General features: G+C 47.4%; 1 protein-coding gene across 1 annotated transcript; it reads right to left on the bottom strand.

Moving 5' to 3' along the window:
• Positions 1-8068: 8068 nt before the first annotated feature.
• Positions 8069-14160, bottom strand: KIAA2013 (KIAA2013 ortholog). The gene is made up of 3 exons (XM_074934013.1): positions 13161-14160; positions 10640-11493; positions 8069-8738 (listed from the first exon to the last, which is right to left on the bottom strand). Exons 1-3 carry the CDS (start codon positions 14158-14160, stop codon positions 8721-8723), a joined length of 1872 nt encoding a protein of 623 aa, XP_074790114.1. The 3' UTR covers positions 8069-8720.
• Positions 14161-20989: the final 6829 nt, after the last annotated feature.

The following is a 20989-nucleotide window of genomic DNA, read 5'->3' as shown; positions in this document are numbered from 1 at the left end:
TGCAGGCACTCGGAATCTCTGGAAGTCCGGCCACTTATTTAAATGCCTAAGTCCTTATGCATGTAAAGGGTTCTATTGAACACCAAGGGACTGCTCACCTGCACCAAGTTAGTGATATGCTTAAATTTTTGCTTGATTGGGGCCTAAATATGGATTGTGGTGCCTAACTACAAGCACCCAAATTTGGAAACTTTGACCTAAGTTTTCTTTCTGATGTCCTTATTCCCTTCAGTTTTGTTGACTTTGGTCTAGCATAATTATGTGGGTAGATGTACTGATCAGGAGATTAAGGTGAAACCCAATGTGAAGTGTTTATTTCATCTTCTAGACAGTTCTGGGTGAGGAATAGGAACCAGCCATGTCCACTTTTCACTTTCCCTCCATTAAGCACACAGAAAATTATTATTTTGTTGCATTACTTGTGTGTATATTTCACACAACACACAACTAACCTGTGGAACTCAATGCCAGGGGATGTTATGATGGCCAGAAGTGTAACTGGGGTAAAAAAAAATTATGGATAAGTTTATGCAGGCTAGGTCCATCAATATCCATTAGCTAAGATGGTCAGGGAGGCTGTCCCATTTCAGGGTGCTAAACTTCTGACTGCCAGGAGTGTATCCCTTCATAATTGTTGGGACCCTGATTGTGCTAGATACTGTTCAAACACTGAGGTAGACACAGTGCCTGCCTCAGATTTTGCAATCTAAAAAAATCTCAAAAAAGAATCTCCAGCATTTCACCCCAAAACCTACCAGCCATGTAGCATGGGGACACACTACTACCAGAGAGGAGTCTGAAACGTGACAAGATTTTGATTTTCTGTACACTTATTTCACAGGCACTATTGTGACTCCCACTGGTGACTTATCCACACTGCCTCTCTTGGAAGAACCGTTCTCATATGCTTCCCAGAAACCATCCTGTGGAACAGAGAGGCTGTCAAACCAGCAGGATAATACCAGACCCACTCTTTATTAACAGAGAACAGCACCGAAGAAGAGTTAAAACAGCCTCAGTGAGTGGAGACTATAAAGTTACTGTTTAATCTGAAGCAGTACTTTCTAGGGCGATGTATTTATCTGGGTAGAACACAGAATTCAATTTTTGGAGGTTTTGGTGTACAGGAAAAGTGTTGTTTTTTACTATGCCTATTTACTTCACTAGCATTAACTGCTGTGAACATTTACTAACATGGATGATCACTTTGATTGTAAGCTATCGGGGAAGTGAATGGCCTCATTTGTGTGTCTCTTTTATAGCACAGAGGCACTTACAGCTGAGCTTCCCCAACCCCCTGTAAGCCATCTAATTTTCTGTAGTGCATTTGTGAACCACAGAGAGATGAAAAGAAACTGCCCAACTCTCCCGTGGGGCAGAGATAGAGCTGGGAATGGAACCCAGGACTGTAAGCACTAGATTTCTCACACACACACACACACACACACACACAGAACTATTTCCAGTCATCCCATAACATGTCTTTGACTCACCAGCTTCTTGTTCTGACTGATTTAACGGTTGGTGGTGGGAAAGCCAGGCAAAGGTTATGATGTCATGTTCTTTGCATGGCTTCCTAACGGCGACACTTTGATTCATCCCTTCTTCACCAGTTTCACTAAACAAGTGCTTTCACTAACTCCTTTCTCATGCACATTGCTCATTTTCTGAACACCTGGATTGCTGCAAAGGGGCTGACCTCTGTAAGGGAAGTGGAGTGTCAACTGACTCGGGTCGTGTTCTGCACCCCTGCTAAATTAATAACCCCACCGGTTCAAATAAAGAACCAGAAAGGTCCTTTCTCTTTCATCAGCCTTTTTGAGTAGACATTTGCAGATGCAATGATCTGAGAGCCTATCTCATTCAATTCCAAAAATGAGTGCCAGCCATTGTAATAGGAACAGCGTTAGCCCCTTCTGATCTGGATGAAAAGAAAAATGAGGCAGGGGCTCGGCAAGACATTTCGAGGAGGAAGAAGAGAGAATTAGTTATTAGGTCTATTTAAAGCTGGATCCTACATTCCTTACTCAGGCAAAATTTCCACTGAAGTAAATCAGACTAAAACAAATATAACGTTCAAAGCTTAAACAGCTGAACAAATCAATGCCAAATTCATCTGTTGTTACTCCAGATTTATAGCCCTGGGATTCCACTGGAGTTACTCCAGAGTTTCACCAGTGTAACCAAGAAAGGAATTTAACCAAATGTGTGTCTGCTTCCAAATCACTCTCCAACTCAGATAAATGTCTGTTAGTGGTACCCCTGCTGCCTAGTGAACTGGCACTGCCAAGGTATTGTGCAATACTTTCCTCGGTGTGCTTTATAAGATTCCAAGGAGTTCTTAAAACTGGCATCTGATGCCTTAACACACATTTTCTTTTAAGAAATTGTGTGCACGTTCCCTATTGTAGAGATTACCAGGGCCCTGTACTTTATATACTGATTGATGGTGGTCAGAGTTGCGGGTGCTGTTGTTTTACAATAAAATAGAATTGCACGGACATTTTCAGACAATGGGGACAGATAGATTACAATGTCTCTTGAATGCAGAACCCCCTGAAAGCCTTCTGTTTTCTCCCGCTTGTGATCGGTACTGACAGCTCGCCCACCTCTTTCCAGGTCTAGTCATCAATATGCATGTGAGCAAGTCTAACAGAGCTGAAGTAGCTGCCCTGGAATAATTGTGCCCCAGAAACTCTTTTGATGTTCATTGGTGGAGAGGCCAAAAGCTCCAAACTGCAACTGAGGCCAATGATGATCAAGGACCCAATTCACAGAGGGCTGCTATAGGCTCATGTCATCTTCATTAGAGTCTTTTCATCCCATCCTCTCATTCCAGATGCTGCACAGACCCAAAACAGTTCACGGAACTTCAGAAAAAGACCGAGCAGGGACAGCCCTGTGTGTGTGCAGATTCTACTGAAGCATAAAGAACAAATTTTTCTTACAATATACTTAGTTCTTACTATAGGAAGAGTTTTAATGCCTGCCACTTGCTATCTCCCCGTTAGCCCATTTGCTCTTGGGGTAGCAAAACCATTAAAATATTAGGTGTTGAAATCTGCTTTTCAGAAGATTTTCCACAAACTGTACTTGGAAAGTAAGCTATTGGAAAATCAAAGGCAAAAGGGTGCAACTCATTGAGATGGAGAGAACAAATAAGATTCAAGGCGAAATCCTGTCCATGCCCTTCAGGAGGGCCAGAGGATGGAATTTCAGCTTTCCTACAAATCATCTTGTTTGTTTACCTGTGCCTCCACAGGGGGTGTGTGACTCACCTAACCCACAACTGTCCTCAGCTCCTTGTGACTTCTGCAATAGGCTCCGGCTCTTGCAGAACGGCCTGTGGCCCTGTTCTACTTTCCATCATCCATGGCAATGTGGATCTTTTAGGAGCAATGTTACCGTTGGATCTCTCCACCAAGACGCCCCGCAGGAGGATGCAGGGGGCTGCTGATGGGAGCAGAAGACTGAGTAAGCTAATGATGTCTAACACATGGGTAAATGTGAATAGGATCAGACTAGATGCTCCGTCACTTGGCCACTGGCAGTTCCCTGCTCCCTTCTCAACAGTCTGGCATGTTCAAAAGCTTGGCTGGTGGAACTGGCTTGTGTGTGTTTGCTTTGTTTTTTGCTGCCCAGTTGCTATAATTGTGATTCATCCTCCCCTCTGCTTTGCATTCCCTAACCTGCCCCACTGCTGCTGTCTGGTGCTCTGTACTGGATGTAAGGCAACTAACTTGGAATACGAAGTGCAATAGGCCTTGGGGAATCATTTTGTATATAATAAACTTAGATGACAGAAATCCAAGAGCCTTCAGGCTCTTACTGCATCTGTGGTGATGGGGACCATGGTGAAGGCAGCTGTGATGCACATGGAGAAAGCTAGCTAAAATTGCCAAAGCCAAGCACCCAAAAGATAGGAAATGACAGAATTAAGGTTGCCTATGCAACCTTAATTCACCCCCTTGTGCGTATGCATTGTGATATAGTGTTCAATTACATGATCATATACTATTTTTTTCCACAGGACTCCAGCCTCCTTCAGTGCACAGAATGGAGGGTGCTTATTTAATGACAAATTATTCACTATTTTGTTTCTCCTCATTGTTTAGTGTCTGGCCCCAGGCCTTACTTAGTGCACACTATTCAAATCCTGCTTTGAAGGCAGAATTATTAATTCTTCATAGGCTTTTCTGTGGTGCTCATCACTATAGGCTCTGAATGCTTCACCAATGTTAATACATTTATTTTCCCCATGCCCAGGGAGCCGAGGAGTGGTATTATCCCCATTTACAGACAGGGAACTGATGCACAGATGAAGGTAAAGAGTATCCACTAATTTGGGGTGCCAAATTTGAGATACCTAGGACCTGATTTTTCAGAGTATTTAGCATTTTGTAGCACTTCACACGTTCAAAGCACAGTTCCTATGAATTTCAGGTGCAGCTTTAAGTGTCCAGCACTTTAACAAATCAGGCCACAGGACTCAACTCAACCCAGAAAATGAGGCACACACAGTTAGTGACCACCTATAAAAAATTTGGGTTTAAGTGACTTGCCCAACGTCACATAGGAACTCTGTGGCTGAAGCAGGGATAGAATCCAATTCTGCAGGGCAACATTCAACTTCTTTTACCATGAGACCATCCTTTCTGTTCTTCCAATCCCCTGCCTCAGCCAGACAAGTCTTCCAATTTCTGCTAAAAATGAATAAATCTTACTACACAACTCTGATTCATTCTCAGAACAAGCCCATCATGTGCACTGCAAGAGGCAGGACTCGTGAAAAAAATAGTACCTGATTATATGATTAAAGACTGTCATAACGCATACGCACGGGAGGGCTACATTAAGGTTACACAGGTAACCTTAATTCTGGCATTCCTTAGACTTTGCAACTTTAATAATCTTTTAACAGATCTCTGTGTGATTTCTGAGGCTTTAGAAAAAGCAAACTGAATAAACAAAGTTGATGGAGCATATTGACATCCTCATGGCTCATTAGCACGTGTGCAACCTTCAGGTCCACCACAGAGCTGAGTAACCCACTGTAGTAGTAGGTTGTCAGCCTCCATGTGGACCAGCACGGGCTGGGGCGGAACATTTTGCCAGTGCATTTCAGTTATTTGCTGACAGCAGAGGGAAGAGGGAGTTCCTTCCTTGGCTCTGTAGCGGTGTGTTCTAGTGGGAACAGAGTCTTCTTCCCCCAAGTTTGACACTTTTTTGTCTCCTCCAACCTCCCCATTCCTCATCTTTGGCTCCTCCTTTCAGTCCCATTCTCATTACCTAGCCAGTCCCAGTCTCCACTCCTCAGATGTCTCAGCCCAGTGTCCTTACCCAGCAAGTCCTTGTCCCATCCCTCCAAATTACCAGTCTCCCCACCTCCACATCCGATCTGTCTCTCCCCAGCCCTGGCCTCCAGTCACCCCACCAGTCCCTATCTCCCTCCCCAGGTTCCTGATCCAATGTGTCCTCTTCATGTCCTAGTCTGGTTGCCCAGACAGTCCCAGTTCTCCTCTGGTTCCTAATCATATCTGTCTCCTCTCCTCAGTAGTTTAGTTTGTCTCTCCCCACCTCATCTGATCGCAGACCCTTCCCAGTATCCATTCCCTCACTCAGCCAGTCTCAACTCCCAGCCTCCTCCCAGGTCCGATCTCTCTTCCTCACCCACATTCCCCCTCCCCAGTAGCTCCCAGTTCTCATCTCCCTCCAATCTCAGCGTCTCCCCCATCCCCTGGGCTTCTTGTGCTAGTCTGCTTGCCCAGCCAGTCCCAGTTCTCCCTAGCGCCTTGCCAGATTGGTCGTCCTTAAAGCTTCCCCCACACCTCAGTTCCCATTCTCTCCTTGCCCAGCTAGTCCCCATTGCCTTCTATCCAATCTCAGTCCCACCCCCAGCTACGGCTCCTTGCCCAGCCAGTCACAGCCCTCCCCTTGGCTCCCACTCTCCTGTAGCCAGCCCAATTCCCTGTCCCTTCCCACTAGCCTCCAGTCCCACTCTCCGGCTCTCTGTCCCAATCTACTCCCCCTGCCCCAGTCCAGCTTTTGTCCCCTCTGCATTCTAATCAGGCAGGTTCTTCCATCATGCTGCTGGACCAGGGAGGGGTCAATGGGAGTACTGGAGAAAGTCTCCGTGTGCTTAGTTCAGGTACCGAGAGCCAGCATGGTGTGGCCTGCCACAAACCAGAGCTGCGAGTGCAGGGAAAGTCCTGCTCAGCCCAAAGCTAGAGCATGCCCATGGCAGATCGAGTCTTCAGGGAATTTAACCACTCACCTGTTAAGAAGTTTCTGAGCATGTGAGAAGCAATTTTTCAACACCTTATAACTTGGCCAAATTTTGATGGATTTTCACAGGGACAGGAAGTCACATCCCTGACACAATGGCTATCCCCTCCCCAAATTTCAACTCCCTGCTCAAGCACATGGGGGGCACCAAAGCTGTTTAAAAAAAAAATTGTCAAGAATTTCTTTTAAAGTGTGCAAAGCAGTATTTTCCCCTACTTTCATTCTCAGAAACATTTCCCTCCCCCTCCCCCCGAGGCAACATGCAGCATGGAAAATTTGAACTTGAATGCTAAAAGTTTGGCAAAGCTGTTGTTAGTAATTGAAAACAGGGTCTTAAAATGGAACGTGTTGGGCAACCTTAGCAGCCCTGCCTGTAACTACTGAGCATGCTCGGTCTGCTGCTGCCATCTACCTTAGAAGAACCGGTAATGTGTTTCTTCCCAGTGTTGCAAGCACCTCATTTTATTACTTGGAGACAGGTCACTTATTCTCATCAGAAATTCCTTGGCAGTTACTAGCCTTGGGCTTAGTTTCCAGAACAAAGTACTGAACTTAACACTGAGAAACCCCTGACCATGAACTGCCCTGATCTTTAAGTAGTAAAGAAGTAGGAGTCTACTTTCCTCATAATTCAGACGCATCATGTTCTCTTCAATACTGGGTGGGGAAATAAGATACAAGGTGCTACTGCTGAACAGATAAACCATTGATCAGTCCTTCAGATAAAATCCTGTTACAGAAAAAGTTTTTCCAGAAGCAGTAGTCTCTGGTGTGGTATTAGCATACAGCGAGTAAATACACGGCTCTTATTCCCTTTTCTGGCACTATCTGACTATTGCCCTGAGAGGTTTTGCAAACTGTGCCTTGAGTAATTTTTTTTTTTTGCAGGGGGGGGGTATACTAAGCAGGTCTTCTCAATCATCTAAATGGCAGCAGGAGCACTGAATAAGTTTGGATAACTGAGGTAGCTTTTACTGACACCATGGACATGACCCTGTTTCACATAACCAAACTCGTACTGTTTTAGTGGATGGTAGAAATATCACAGGATCAGATCTCATTAGTTTGGCATTTCCCTACAACATATCTTCCGAGAGTTCAGTTTAAAATATTGACTTTAAAACACAGGTTAAGATTTCCCGGATAGTCTAGGGTATCTAGACATTTAAAATTAATGGAAGATGTTTAAATCCCCTAGGCTGCTTGAAAATCTCAACCTTAAAATATAAAATGAGTAAATATTACTGCTTTAAGGGACAAGTCTTCGGGGTGGGTTCAAGGGATCCTTTTTTGGCCTATAGCATAGCAGGGAAAGCACAGAAAAAACAAGTTTGTCTTAAGACCTGGTTCCTTCTCCCCCCATTCTATGTGGAATATGCTGGGCAAGGCTGAAGTTGTACGGTCTGTTTTCTGCTTCTCAAAGTACTGAGGAATAGCATCTTTTGTTCTTTCTAAAAAGGTCATTGCCTGGAAATAACTTTCTCAACGTCTAGCTATTGGGTGTGCAAAATTTTACTTTGACCCATGATTTAGAGAATGTTTGGAGTTCTTGGCCCTTTACCCACCATTTTTCCCTATTTAATTATTTTTCCCCTTAAATCCAAACCCACTTCAATAGTGTCCTTGGTTCTGACTGTAACTAGAGCTGCTGGCACTCCATTTCCAAAAAGTGCTGCTTTTTCTTTTTAACCTATGGAAAAAGTGAACCATAACATGTGTAGACTGAAAGGTATTTATTTAAAAACAACAGCTTTGGAATTTTAAAACCAAACAATCTTCAAATCACTATAAAGTAGGATGCCTCCCCAGAAGCCAGAACATACCAATGCACAAAGTCTCAATATTATGCTCAGAACAGAAAATTGGCAGGTCAGCATTTCCAAATATAACCCAGAAATCGCTTCATTAAACTGATTATTTTGCACTCTACAATCAGAGGCTGAGCTAAACTTGTTACACCAGCACTTATATGTACAGTTTAAGTGGGTGTTGTTTGCTATACATTTGAATGCAAAATTAACATCCTGTCCCACCCCTGCCCCGCAGTGCAATAAATTAAAATGCATTCTAGAAAGGAGAAGTGACATTGAATTAAAGAATTTTCTAGTTAGGTTAACTCTGAAGGGAACGCTCATTCTTTATTTTCCTGTAAAGTTAAAAAGAATCAAAGGACTCATATTTTCAAGTATTCCTCACCACATGGATTAATCTTATGGAACTGAACACGTTACACAGAAAAAGACACCCCAGTGATACATGAGCTTCTAGTGTAAACCTTTGAATCACCATAAACTTTCGAAGTCACGGATTCCCCTCTTAACAAGGCACAAAAGGGTTGTTGCTTTCAGAAGGTCCTTGTTCTCAGCCGCAGAACTGTCGGGCACTAGGTGTCTTGTGCAAATGGAGGCTGAAAGCAGGACTGTTAGTTCACTTGCTCAGACACTGGGATCTTCCTGTGCAATTAATAAAACAAGGTGTTATCTTGCTTACAGCTACAGAAACCTTATATTTCAGCAACAGATTTCACTTCATCCCTGTCTGTGGCACAGAGCTGTCATTAGACTACACAGGCTCTGTACCATCTTCATTGTAGCTGGCTCCAGCCCAAGACATTGAATGAGCTAATCTGCTGGACGTTGCACGACTCCTTGCAAAGCAAAGAGCACCAATGCAAGAAACAGATGCTTACTCAGCTCCAAGTCTATGGCTGTGCAATTTCTCTAATTCAATGGATAGTGTCAGTGCTAATAAGCTGTAATGGTGAACACAATCCATTATGTAAAAGGCAGAAGGTGAGTCTCCCCGATCCTTCAATAGCAAAGGCAGAGAGAGATATAGACAGCAGTGAATAAGGGTCATGAGACAGTTTGAGTTCCAGGATGCAGTAGCACACACCACAATACAAATGACTTCCTGAGCACTTTCCCCTTTGCATTAATATTTTGATCTGCAGATTTCTGTGATCTGTACATTTAATCTACATCTTCCTATGTCTAGCTGGAGTCTAGCCACAAGTGCTGGAGAACCTTCAACGCCCAATGACCTCACAGGAATGCACGTGTTCAGCACCACTCAGGATCAGTCTCCCAACAGCAGTCAGGGAGCCAATAAGTTACTTGCATATGAGAGAGAAGAGAATCTCCTTGAAAGTCCATCTCTAACCCCCTCTTATTTTGTGAACATTAACCTAAGTCCAGTGTCTAGTCCAGCCTCAGCTAACCTTCATTTAATTTGCTTTTCTGATTTAGAAAAGCAGGACAATCTGAAGCCAGAATGTTTCCCCTGAGCACGTCTCTATTTGGTGACTGTTTATTAATTAACACACACAACAATTCTGCAGTTAAGTCTTAAAATTGATCTTAAAGAGAGGAGGTTTTGAACAACGCACTTGGCTCACACAGCAAGTCAGTCTAATTTTTCATTTTCCCTTCCATGCCAGTAAGATGCAACTAGAAAATATTGGCACTAAGAGCAGGAGAATGTTTCCTAGTCCCTGTTCTGTACTAAGTACATCTTTTCCACTCTTGCCCTTGACTATGCCAAGTCACCCTGGCCACTAATCTTAAGGTACCGTAGTAAACCAAGTACTCAAAGCCCTTATGCAGCTGGGAGGTGCAAAAAATCTTGGGGCCCAAATCCCCAGCTTTCAGAAAAGAACACTCTGTCCTGCCTTCAGGATGGCTCTATATTTAGTCTAAATAGCAGGAGAACTAATATTGGTTCTGTACGTCTCCAAACTGAGGCTGGTAAAGGTGACATTCGGTGAGAACCACGCAGTGACTACAAGTCTAGAATATTTATCCACAGACCCAACAAATAAGCATCTGGACTAGGGCAGGAGCTTGCATGTGTGTGAATTTCCATATTACACAATTCACTCACAGCAGACACGTGTGCAAGCAATGCCTACACAACAGTAGGGATAAGAGTACTCCATGGAAAAAGCACGCAGCTTTGTCACTAGCATTCCACTACTGTATAATTGCATGACAAACACCATATGGTGTCACTGCTGCAACTGTGGTGTTAATACAAACAAACCTCTAAGTTTCTGCAGTGAAAGAGGGTGTCTGCTTTAAATGGTAGCCATCCAAAGGTTTTTACAAGGAATAACAATGGATTTATTTTGCTAATGGTTGAGTCTTGCAGTCTCCCTGACCTAATCCTACTGTCTTGCAAGAAGAGTCACCTTTCCGGGATAAGTGTGCATGTGTGTGCGCATGTGCGCACACACACTTCAAGACAGATTCAAAACCCTTTCACAACCAGAGAGAACCTCCCTAACAACAGCTGACAGAAAACCAGGCTGATAACTTGGCTCCCAAGAAAGCAGCGGACAGTGGCAGCTTTATACCTTACTCCTGAAGAGTGGCTTGGCTCCTGGCCCACAGTATTCATTGTAGATGAGTTTGAACAGAAACAGGTGGAAGAGTGTGATTAACGAGGCCACACTGAACCAGAACAGGAAGGGTAAACCTGGGTACTGCTTGGCCATGTGCTCCTCATGGGCCAGGATAGCTTTCAGATGTAGCGTGTGTCTCAGGTCCTGCAGATGGGTCAGGTCTGTAGATATATAAAGTAATGGTGTGATAGGCTGAGTCACCATGACAGGGAAGGTGTGACCCCGCAGCTCAGATGTCAACTCCACAGGCTCATTCAAGCAGCCTGCCTCGCAGGCATACAGCCTAACTGGCTTGTCCTGGAACTTCACAGACACATGCAGGAAGGGCTTTCCTTCAGCATCCAGCAGAACAGCCAGATTAATCAGGTCTTTGTTATAGTGGATCCCACGCAGGGAATAGCTGTTGTGAAGCACATCAGGGTCAGCCTGAAACTGGAGATGGTTTTCTGTGAACTGCAGACCTCCAAAGCTGAGCACCATCCCCTGCATGAGTCCATGGACCCCAGCTGCCACCAGACTCTTGCATCCCCGCTTCTGGAGAGTCAGCTTCCACAAGTCTGAGAGCTGCAGAATCTGAGGAACACTGGACAGCTTCTCGGGCCACAGGTTCTCTGCATGCATGGTTGCATGGCCACTGAAGCAGTGGTCAGCATAGTTCAAGTTGGCTTCCATTTTTTCTCTGTCCTCACCACCAATGAGTGGATCCAGGAGAGGAGCTGGCATGCAAGATAGGACATAGTAGAGAGTCATATTGACAGTCTTGCTGGATGGTGTGTGGGAATCTGTAATCTTTCTCATTTCGACCCCTGCAATATAGGAAAAAAAAATCGCTCAGAATGTCACACCTGTCTGTCAACAAGTGTTTAAATAGAGAAAACAGGAAGTTCAGATTTGCAGACACTGGTGCCAACAGCTACACAGATGTTGGTGTGAGGGTGACAAGGAACTGAGTGCAAAAGCTCATGCTTGGCTGCCAGTGCTCAGCCATTTCTTACTCTGGTATCTTCCATTTTTAACTTGTTTTGAAAACACTGAAGTGAATGGAACAAATTATGGACCTGATCATGTCCCATTTATTATAAATCAAAACAGGAAAAGTTGCATTTTTCTCATTTTTTTTTTTTAAATTGCTATGTGGACACCTTGTACTAAGTTTCAGCCCAGAGGAAATTTTAATGGGTAAGATATATATCCTGTGAAGGGAGACTTACAGACTCCCTTTCTGTAGAATTGTACACACGTATAACACATAGGGACCCATCAAGGCTACTTCACTTCCAGTACACTCACATAACTGACATTAACTTAGTGTTAACCAACCCTACCCAGTCTAAAGCAAGTACAGGACTATTACATTATTCCTGGAGAAACCAAGGAGCTCTTGGTTAAGCATGTCTGTAGTTGAATTCTCTCTAGTTACGTTAATAGAACTTCTACTGCTCTGAGACCCTGTGGATGTATGTGTAATGGTGACTAATTTCCTTATTAATGTAGTTGGATTTTCCATGCTTTTTGAAAAGCTTTACAAACTGTAATTTACCAGATTTATGAGGTACTTTGTAGTCTCATCCTACTGATCCCTACAATTGATTTCCAGCCTGTAACAATAGATTACCTCTGAGGAAAGGTTAAAAATGGGTATGTTTAGTCTTGGGTAGGGGCGGGGGGGGAGAGAAGACTTGATAAATCTTCAGATATGTTAAGGCCTGTTATAAAAAGGACAGTGATCAATTTTTCTCCATGTCCATTTAAGGTAGGACAAGAAGTAATGGGCTTAATCTGCAGCCAGAAAGACTTAGGTTAAATATTAGGAAAAACTTTCCAACTTTAAGGGTATTTAAGTACTGGAATAGGCTTTCGGGGAGATTGTGGAATCCCATCGTTGGAAGTTTTTAAGAATGGGTTAGACAAACACTTGTCAGGGATGGTCTAGGTATATTTGGTTCTGTCTCAGCACACAGGGCTAGATGAGATGACCTCTCAAGGTCTCTTCCAGGCCTATTAAGTGAGACTGTCTTAGTATTCAGCCGCTGCTGGTCCCATTAGCACCCACAACTTTAACTTGAAGTTAAGAACTTCTGAAAAACTAGACTAAGGTTTCTCAGATTGGGCAGCCAGGATCAGAGGCTACTTAGTTTTGGCCTCTGATTTGCCTCAGATTACACAGCAAGCCAGTGGCAGATCTAGAGCAGGGACTAGAAATCAGCAGCCACTTCTTAAAGTTCTCTCCTTAACCGTTGTTTCTTTATCTAATAATGTTTAGCTACCTTTGAAGTGCTTTGAGCAAAAAGCGTTAGGTTATTAACAACCTGAGACATCCCTACTGTCCCTCTAACCATCTCAGAGGAAGGATGAAAATTCATGTGAGCTGAAATGCTTCATAAGTGACCATAACGTTGTGAGTGGAGCTCACCTGTTAATGCAATGGGGTGCTCTCGCTACTTGGTTTTCAAGCGAACCTAGCTCTCCTTACCTGAAATAAACAAATCGGACCAAGTCTGCTGGTGCTCCTGGAACAGCTCCTCAACCCCCATCTGCATCACCTCCAGCATCTCCTTCTTAGCCAACTCCCTCAGCTTGCTGAAGGTTTCCTCCAGGCTGGAGGGCTCTATGGGCTCTGAGGTGTATACGACGGACAGCACTGTCTCATGGAAATGAGACTTGGGTGCCACCTGCACCCGGGTCACCAGTTTCTTGGCAGCCACCACCACCAGCACCACCTTGGAGCTGCTAGCAAGGAGCACCCGGCCGGAGGAGAACAGGAACTGCCGGTCCCCCACCTTCTCCAGGCTGGTGACGAACTTGGCTCCCAGGACAGAGGAGGGGGAGGAAGGGGTGGAGGCCTCGAAGGCGATGACCCTCTCGGTGGGGTTGGCGATGTGGATCCGCTGCAGGTAGAGGTGGGGCCGGCTGCGGTGGGCCAGCAGCTCCTCCCGGACCGTCACGCAGTCGCGGGCGGGGGCTTGGGCTGCGGCCGGCCCCTGCCCGCTCGGGACGCACCGCACCCGCCGCACCGCCCCGTCCCGCAGCACCACCGCCGCGGCCCGGGCCTCAGCCTGCCCGCTCACCGCCTTGAGCTGCACCAGCGCCGGGTAGTCGGTGGCGTGGGCCGGGCCGGCCGCGGAGGCCCCGGCGGACACCCAGAGCCGGTTGGCGGCGACGTCCAGCAGCAGAAAGCCGTTGCCCACTAGGGCCGGGTGCCCCCCCGCAGCCTCCGGGGCGCCGTCGCCGGGGAGGCGCAGCCTCAGGGCATCGCCGCGCTCCTCCAGCCCCGGCCAGGCCCGCGTCTCGGCCTGGAGGCAGAGCCCGGCCTCCCCGCCCCGCGGCTCCCCGGCGCCCCAGGGCAGGCGCGGCCGGGCGCCCCCCAGGTACCAGTAGGCCACGAGCAGGAAGCCGAGCAGGGCCAGGAGGCGCCGGGCCCAGCTGCTGGAGAGCAGCCCCGGGAAGCCCTTCAGCCGCTGCTGCAGCCACATGGGGGGCGCGGGGGCCTGGAGTCGCCCGCGGCCTGGAGCTACCAGCCGCCCCGCGGGGGGGCCCTCATCCCCGGCCTGCGCGCCTCCCTCCGCCCGGCCCGGACCCGACCCGCGCTTCCGCCCGACCTGCCGCAAACCGAGCGCCCCCGCGGCCGGAAAGCGGAGCCTGACCCGGAGCACGACACTTTACGACAGACAAGGCGGGCTTAACCCTTAGGGGTCCGGGGAAGGTGGAGGGTTCGGTGCCAGGCTGGGTGCGCGCTGGGGGCCAAGAGTGCCAGGCTGGGTGTGTGCTGGGGGGCGGGGGCAGTGCTAGGCTGGGTGAGTGCTGGGGGGGCCAGGGGCAGTGCCAGGCTGGGTGTGTGCCGGGGGGCGGGGGGCAGTGCCAGGCTGGGTGTGTGCTGGGGGGCCAGGGACAGTGCCAGGCTGGGTGTGTGCTGGGGGGCCAGGGACAGTGCCAGGCTGGGTGCGTGCTGGGGTCTGGGGAAGGTGGAGGGTTCGGTGCCAGGCTGGGTGCGCGCTGGGGGCCAAGAGTGCCAGGCTGGGTGTGTGCCGGGGGGCGGGGGGCAGTGCCAGGCTGGGTGTGTGCTGGGGGGCCAGGGACAGTGCCAGGCTGGGTGCGTGCTGGGGTCTGGGGAAGGTGGAGGGTTCGGTGCCAGGCTGGGTGCGCGCTGGGGGCCAAGAGTGCCAGGCTGGGTGTGTGCTGGGGGGCGGGGGCAGTGCCAGGCTGGGTGTGTGCTGGGGGGCGGGGGCAGTGCCAGGCTGGGTGTGTGCTGGGGGGCGGGGGCAGTGCCAGGCTGGGTGCGTGCTGGGGGGCCAGGGACAGTGCCAGGCTGGGTGCACGCTGGGGGCGGAGGAAGTGCCAGGCTGGGTGCGCACTTGGGGGTGGGAGCAGGGGCAGTGCCAGGCTGGGTGTGTGCCGGGGGGCAGGGGCAGTGCCAGGCTGGGTGTGTGCCGGGGGGCAGGGGCAGTGCCAGGCTGGGTGCGTGCTGGGGGTCAAGGGCGGTGCCAGGCTGGGTGCGTGCTGGGGGTCAAGGGCGGTGCCAGGCTGGGTGCGTGCCGGGGGGTGGGGGAAGTGCCAGGCTTGGTGCGCGCTTGGGGGTGGGACCGGGGCAGTGCCAGGCTGGGTGCGCGCTGGGGGTCAGGGGCAGTGCAAGGCTGGGTGTGTGCTGGGGGGCCAGGGCAGTGCCAGGCTGGGTGTGTGCTGGGGGGCGGGGGCATTGCCAGGCTGGGTGCGTGCTGGGGGGTGGGGGAAGTGCCAGGCTTGGTGCGCGCTTGGGGGTGGGACCAGGGGCAGTGCCAGGCTGGGTGCGCGCTGGGGGGCAGGGGCAGTGCAAGGCTGGGTGTGTGCTGGGGGGCGGGGGCATTGCCAGGCTGGGTGTGTGCTGGGGGGCGGGGGCATTGCCAGGCTGGGTGCGCGCTGGGGGCGGGGGAAGTGCCAGGCTGGGTGCACGCCGGGGGTGGGACCAGGGGCAGTGCCAGGCTGGGTGTGCACTGGGGGGCGGGGGCAGTGCCAGGCTGACTGTGTGTAGATAGAGAGAGCAGTGTTAGGCTTTGTCTGTGCTGACTGTGGCGAGCTCCTGAGATGCTGATGGGAGGGTGGGGGCAGTGCCAGGCTTTGTGCTGCTGGGGCCAATGTTAGATCGAGGTGTGTGTCTCTGTGGACTAGTCTCCAGCTATCTGCAGGCAGTACCAGAGCTCTGTGGCCCTGCTAGGTTATATGTGTCCAAGGAAGTCCATGATTAGTTACAGGTTAAAAGTTGTTTTGAAATCAATTCTTTCTGAGAATCTAACTCCTGTGCTTGTTGCCCCCAGCTGTGACTTCCTTGTTAGATTTCTCTTCCCAGCCACCAGGCAAAGCTCTCTAGCTGTTACTGTTCTGGTGTTGGCAGAGGTCAAACAGAAAGTGACAGAGATAAAATGAAGAGTAGATATTCTCCTCTTTGGAGATGTGCTTTGAACCCCAGTGTGGCACAACTGGGCAGTCAGAAACTCTTTAAAGTTCTAATTTGTCTTGTTCTATTTCTGGTTACAGTAGGGTATGTTCAAAATACACTCACATGATAAAGTGTCAGACATAGATGCAACCACTGGAGAGGCAAGGGGAGATGTACCCCTCAACTTTACTCTCTCAGTGTAGCTGAAGGACGCTTGAATTTCATTCTTGCTCTCCTTCCCCCACTTCCTGAATCTCAAATTTGTTTAAAATGTGGTATCACCTCTCGTCAAGGTATGCAAAGAGCAGCTTCCAGCACAGTGTAGACCCTACTATATCAGGGGCTTGTTTCAAGTCTCTGCTTAGGGAATATGCAAGATCCACACAGAGCAATTCCATCCATTGGATTGGATCATTAGTAATTCATAAAATCTGTTCTGCTCTTTGGCTACCACTTGACAGACACATACCAAAATCAGGCAGCTTTCCAGAGTCTGATTTAAAAACCAGCCTGACTTGGCAATGGGTTTCTTATAATATAAAGTGGGTACTGTTACTGCACTGTAGAGAGAGCATCACCTAGAGCAGCCCTGCTGGAATACCACCAGCTTCTTATTATAAATCTCTCTTTTCAGACTGTCTAGATCTCAACCACGTAGTATCACGTTGGTCTGAAATACGATATTTAAGCAGCTGGCTCAAATGAGCCACTTTCAGTCTCATTCATTTGATTTTAAGTTGCTCTATAAATACATTTCTGTAGTTTCTGCAGATTTTACACCAGTCTCAAGGCAAAAAGAATGATTTTGCTTATAAAATTAAAGTTGGCCAGACAGTTCTTTTCTGAGGATTAGTTGTTACTTGGATGAGACTACTCCAGAGAACGTCTAGTGGCTGCAGGAAGTGGTGTCAGTGATTTAGAGTCAGTATTGAATCAGTGCCCCAACACGGAGGGTGCTGTACGGCTGAAGATACTGTCTTTTGTTCAAACCAAATTCTTGGCCATGTGACGATTTCATGGTACCTGTAGTATCAACCAAGGAGTCATGGCCACATTTCAATGTAAGGAATTATATTTTGCCTCCTTAAATCTGCTGACTTTACTGACTAAACCAATTTTTTTCTCATAATATAAGTTGTTAATTACATTTTATTCCTGTTATCCCAGCACAGCCTGTAAGATTAAGGAGAAAAAGCTGGGGTCTCTTCTGTTAGGTTTAAATATTTGCCCATGCTGTATAGTGAATGGAAAAAATAAGCTTTATGCTGAGACTGAAATCTACAGACCAAGCAAATGCAAATTGTGCTTTGCCCTATAGTTTTCAAATGACAGTACAAATCACAGAGAAATATAATGAGCAGAAGTGGGGTAGGAAAGGTGTTTACTGGGTGGGAAATTAACTATTTAGAGCCAGAGAACTGAGAGTTTAGTGAGGGGAAAGAGGGGAGAAAAGTTTCTTGCCTTCCTCCCTGTAAATACATTACTGACTTTATGGCATCTGCGATCTTTTAAAAAAATGGAGGGTGAAATCCCAGTACCTCAAGTGAATGATAAAACGCCCTCTGATTAATTTAAATAGGGCTACGATTTTTCCTCCAGGGTATCCACTTATTTGGTTGAGGACCTATTAAAACTGAGTTCTGTTTCTTTAAATCGTTGGCAAGCTGATGCTTCACATGAAGCACGTGTTGCACGTACTCACTGGAACATCTGCACTGGCAGCTTCTGCTGTTTAAAAAGACAGGCGACGAATTCCAGCAGAAGGGCAAAGAGGACAAACAGAGAACCAGGAAAGAAACATACAATCACTGGGATGGTTGGTGTAGCTGCAGAATGCAAGCAAGGCTGCCAGGCTGGGACAGTTTCAATAAGGGGAGATTATACACAATGACAAATTCAGGTTTAAAATGCACCAAGAAATCTCTCATTTTAGAATGGAAATACTTAAAATGAGAGACAGACAGGCCTGTTCCAAAAATCTGAGATGAAAATGTGGAGCTGAATCCAGTTTGAATCCACATAAAGGGCTGAATCAAAACCTGGATCTGAACTTGAGACCTGGCTCCAAACCTGAACTCACAGATTTGAAATTTGAATCTATATAAAGGGCTCAACCAAAACATTGGATCTGAACTTTCCCTGACAGTAGGAGTTTGAAATCCAGATCCAAACTTCCCCAATGTTTGGTGTGTCCAGATTTGGGGTTTGGATCTGCCTTATTACATAGATATTTATTCAGTATTTATATTGCAGTAGCACCTAAAGGGCACACACAGGTTGGGGGGCATTGATGGATTTGAGTTGCTTGGGATTTGAGTCCAGCGTTTTGGTTCGGGCTTGTCTCTAATTAAACAAATCCCAAGTGAAAGGATCTTCCTTTAAAATAAAACAAATGCGACCGGGCAGGTTTGAAGGGGCAGGTTTTCTAGGGAGAGTCCATAGCCTATCAGATTGCTATCTGCTGTGGTGCATTGTTTTATACTGAAGACTTTTCTGTTTGCCCAACTATATTGAGAAAATCCCTACTCTGAGGTAAGGGACTGGAATCAAAGGTGACTTAAACACATCAGGCATTTACTTTGATTGCACAAATAAATCAGATCTATGGCTCTTTGTTGAGGTGTCAAGGTTGCCAGTATTCTTACATGAAGCAAAATGGAATGCCCCAACTAGTTATAAAACTATAGACCTACATCTCACTGGGATATCTTTGATGTACTTCATATTTTCTCTTCCCTTTCAAGATCTTGCTTCCTTAGGTTTCCCCCGCAGAGGCCCATAGGGAACGAAAATTCCACTTGATTGCAAGTTTGTTTTGCCTGCCTAAAGACAGCAGGTTTGGGACGCAGGATTCTACATCACTAAGTGAGTTTCTTCTCTGATTTACAACTGTGAGCTTTGTGATCAGGAAGCATCCAGCATCTGATCCATTACTCTGATGCTAATATCCTGACACACGCTGTACATTTCCTGATACTTGCTCCCTGTCCTCAGTCAAGCACTCCCCATCTCTCTGATACTATTGCACTTTTTTCTATCCCAGTGCACATGCTCTACCATCTCCAGTTCTCTGCCCCTGACTTTCATATACCGCAGTTCCCCTGTTGATCTACCCAGTGCTATTCCCTCTTCCCTGACAGATTTCCTATCCTCACATACAGTCAGTGGGTTCAATTCAGCCCTGCGAGGAGGAGGGGCTTGGGGCTTCATCCCTGCGGGGCGCACCTGCCAGGGCTCGGGGCTTCAGCAGCCTCAACCCCCGGCTCCTGGCAGATGTGCCCCGGCTCTTGAACTTCTGAAGATTGTCATATGTGGCTCGGAGGGCCAGTAAGTTTGGCCACTCCTGCTCTAGGTTCTACTGCAATATAAATAGTAGAAATAATAATAAATAATATTTAATAACTTGCTCCAGGCCACACAGCAAGTCAGTATCAGAGATGGGTTTACTCGGCACAACATTCAGTACCTTACAAAAATGACCAGAACCCCCCGCCTCATCCTTTTAAATTAATATATTTTTATTACACCAATAAGGCAAACCAAACATATAAAATAGCCTTGTTATAGAACTAAGCAGGACTTCAAGGGGGGAAATGCTTGCACAACAAAACAATTAAAGATGAACTAACCAGGTTCTTAATGATAAACAGAAAAATAAATGTAAGCAAAAGGATAAATGAGCAATAAATGGTAGCGGATGAAACACACCACGTATCTATGTGAGTATTGTAACAGATTTTTTACTATGCTAGTAAGAGACGACTAATGTGAACTGACAGGTGGAAGGAAAGTATTTAATAATGATCCCCAAATTCCAAAGCTGTGTGTAATCTTTTTCTGCTTCAACTTTCTCATGCTTACTGTCTGTGCAAATGTGCAAACCATGTGCAGGGGTGCTGGAACAATTTGTATACAGTAGAACCTCAGAGTTATGAACTCGGCGGGGAATGGAGGTGGTTTGTAATTCTGAAATGTACCTAACCCTGAACAAAACATTATGGTTCTTTCCAAAGTTTACAACTGAACATTGACTTACTACAGCTTGGAAACGTTACTATGCCGAAGAAAAATGTGGCTTTCCTTTTTTTTAGTAGTTTACGTTTAACACAGTACGGTACTGTATTTGCCTTTTTTTTTTTGGTCGTCTCTGCTGCTGCTTGATTGTGTACCTCTGGTTCCAAATCAGGTTTTGTGGTTGACTCTGGTGTTTGTAATTCTGAGGTTCTATTGCGTGGGGGTGCTGAGAGCCATTGAACCGAACTGTAAACCCTGTATATGATGGAAACCACTTCAAGCCACAGGGTACGGCAGCACCCCGAGTTCCAGCACCTACAATCACATGATAACCATGCATTAGATGGGGAGGGGGAGGAGTGTTCCTCCCACTTCGAGTGGCTCATCTCTGACCACGATTAAATGCTCCGCTTCCCTCAGCTCCTTCATTACAAATCCATCCCTTGGGTCCTGATACACACGGGGAGTCTGGAACAGGCAGGGTGCTGATGATGGAAACCATGTTATCTGGTGTTTGTTATTACTACTTCAATCCACCTGCACACCCCCCCACCCCACACCCTTTGGGAAAGCTGGGAGCTGAACTTGGCCACATTAGTTCGTTTCTAAGGAGTACTAGAGATGGTCTCTCTGTGTAGCATTTGTCACGCCCAAATCGCCCGCAATACGTAACGAGGTGTGTCCATAAAGCCCCCCTGAAATGGGGCGGTGGGGATGGGGTGACGGCAGCCCGGAGCAGGAACCCTGTCTGCCCCAGGTGCCCCAGGCTGGGGACTGGGTTAGTGGGGGGGGAAGTAGTGGGGTGGGCAGACTCCCCAGCTTTCGGTGTGCTGGGCCCTTGTCCCAGGCGGCTCCAGCGACCCGCCGCCCGGGCCGGA

Source organism: Natator depressus, chromosome 18 (assembly GCF_965152275.1).
Source record: "Natator depressus isolate rNatDep1 chromosome 18, rNatDep2.hap1, whole genome shotgun sequence".
Classification (NCBI taxonomy): domain Eukaryota; kingdom Metazoa; phylum Chordata; order Testudines; family Cheloniidae; genus Natator; species Natator depressus.
The sequence above is the reverse complement of the archived record's forward strand: the minus strand, read 5'-3'. Positions and strand labels throughout refer to the sequence as shown.

Bases quoted from the DNA above. Each gene is read 5' to 3' on its own strand.
- KIAA2013 (XM_074934013.1), bottom strand. From the start codon at position 14,160: ATGTGGCTGCAGCAGCGGCTGAAGGGCTTCCCGGGGCTGCTCTCCAGC. The intron at 11,494-13,160 runs GTAAGGAGAGCT...CCTATATTGCAG, and splicing joins GTCCGATTTGTTTATTTCAG to GGGTCGAAATGAGAAAGATT.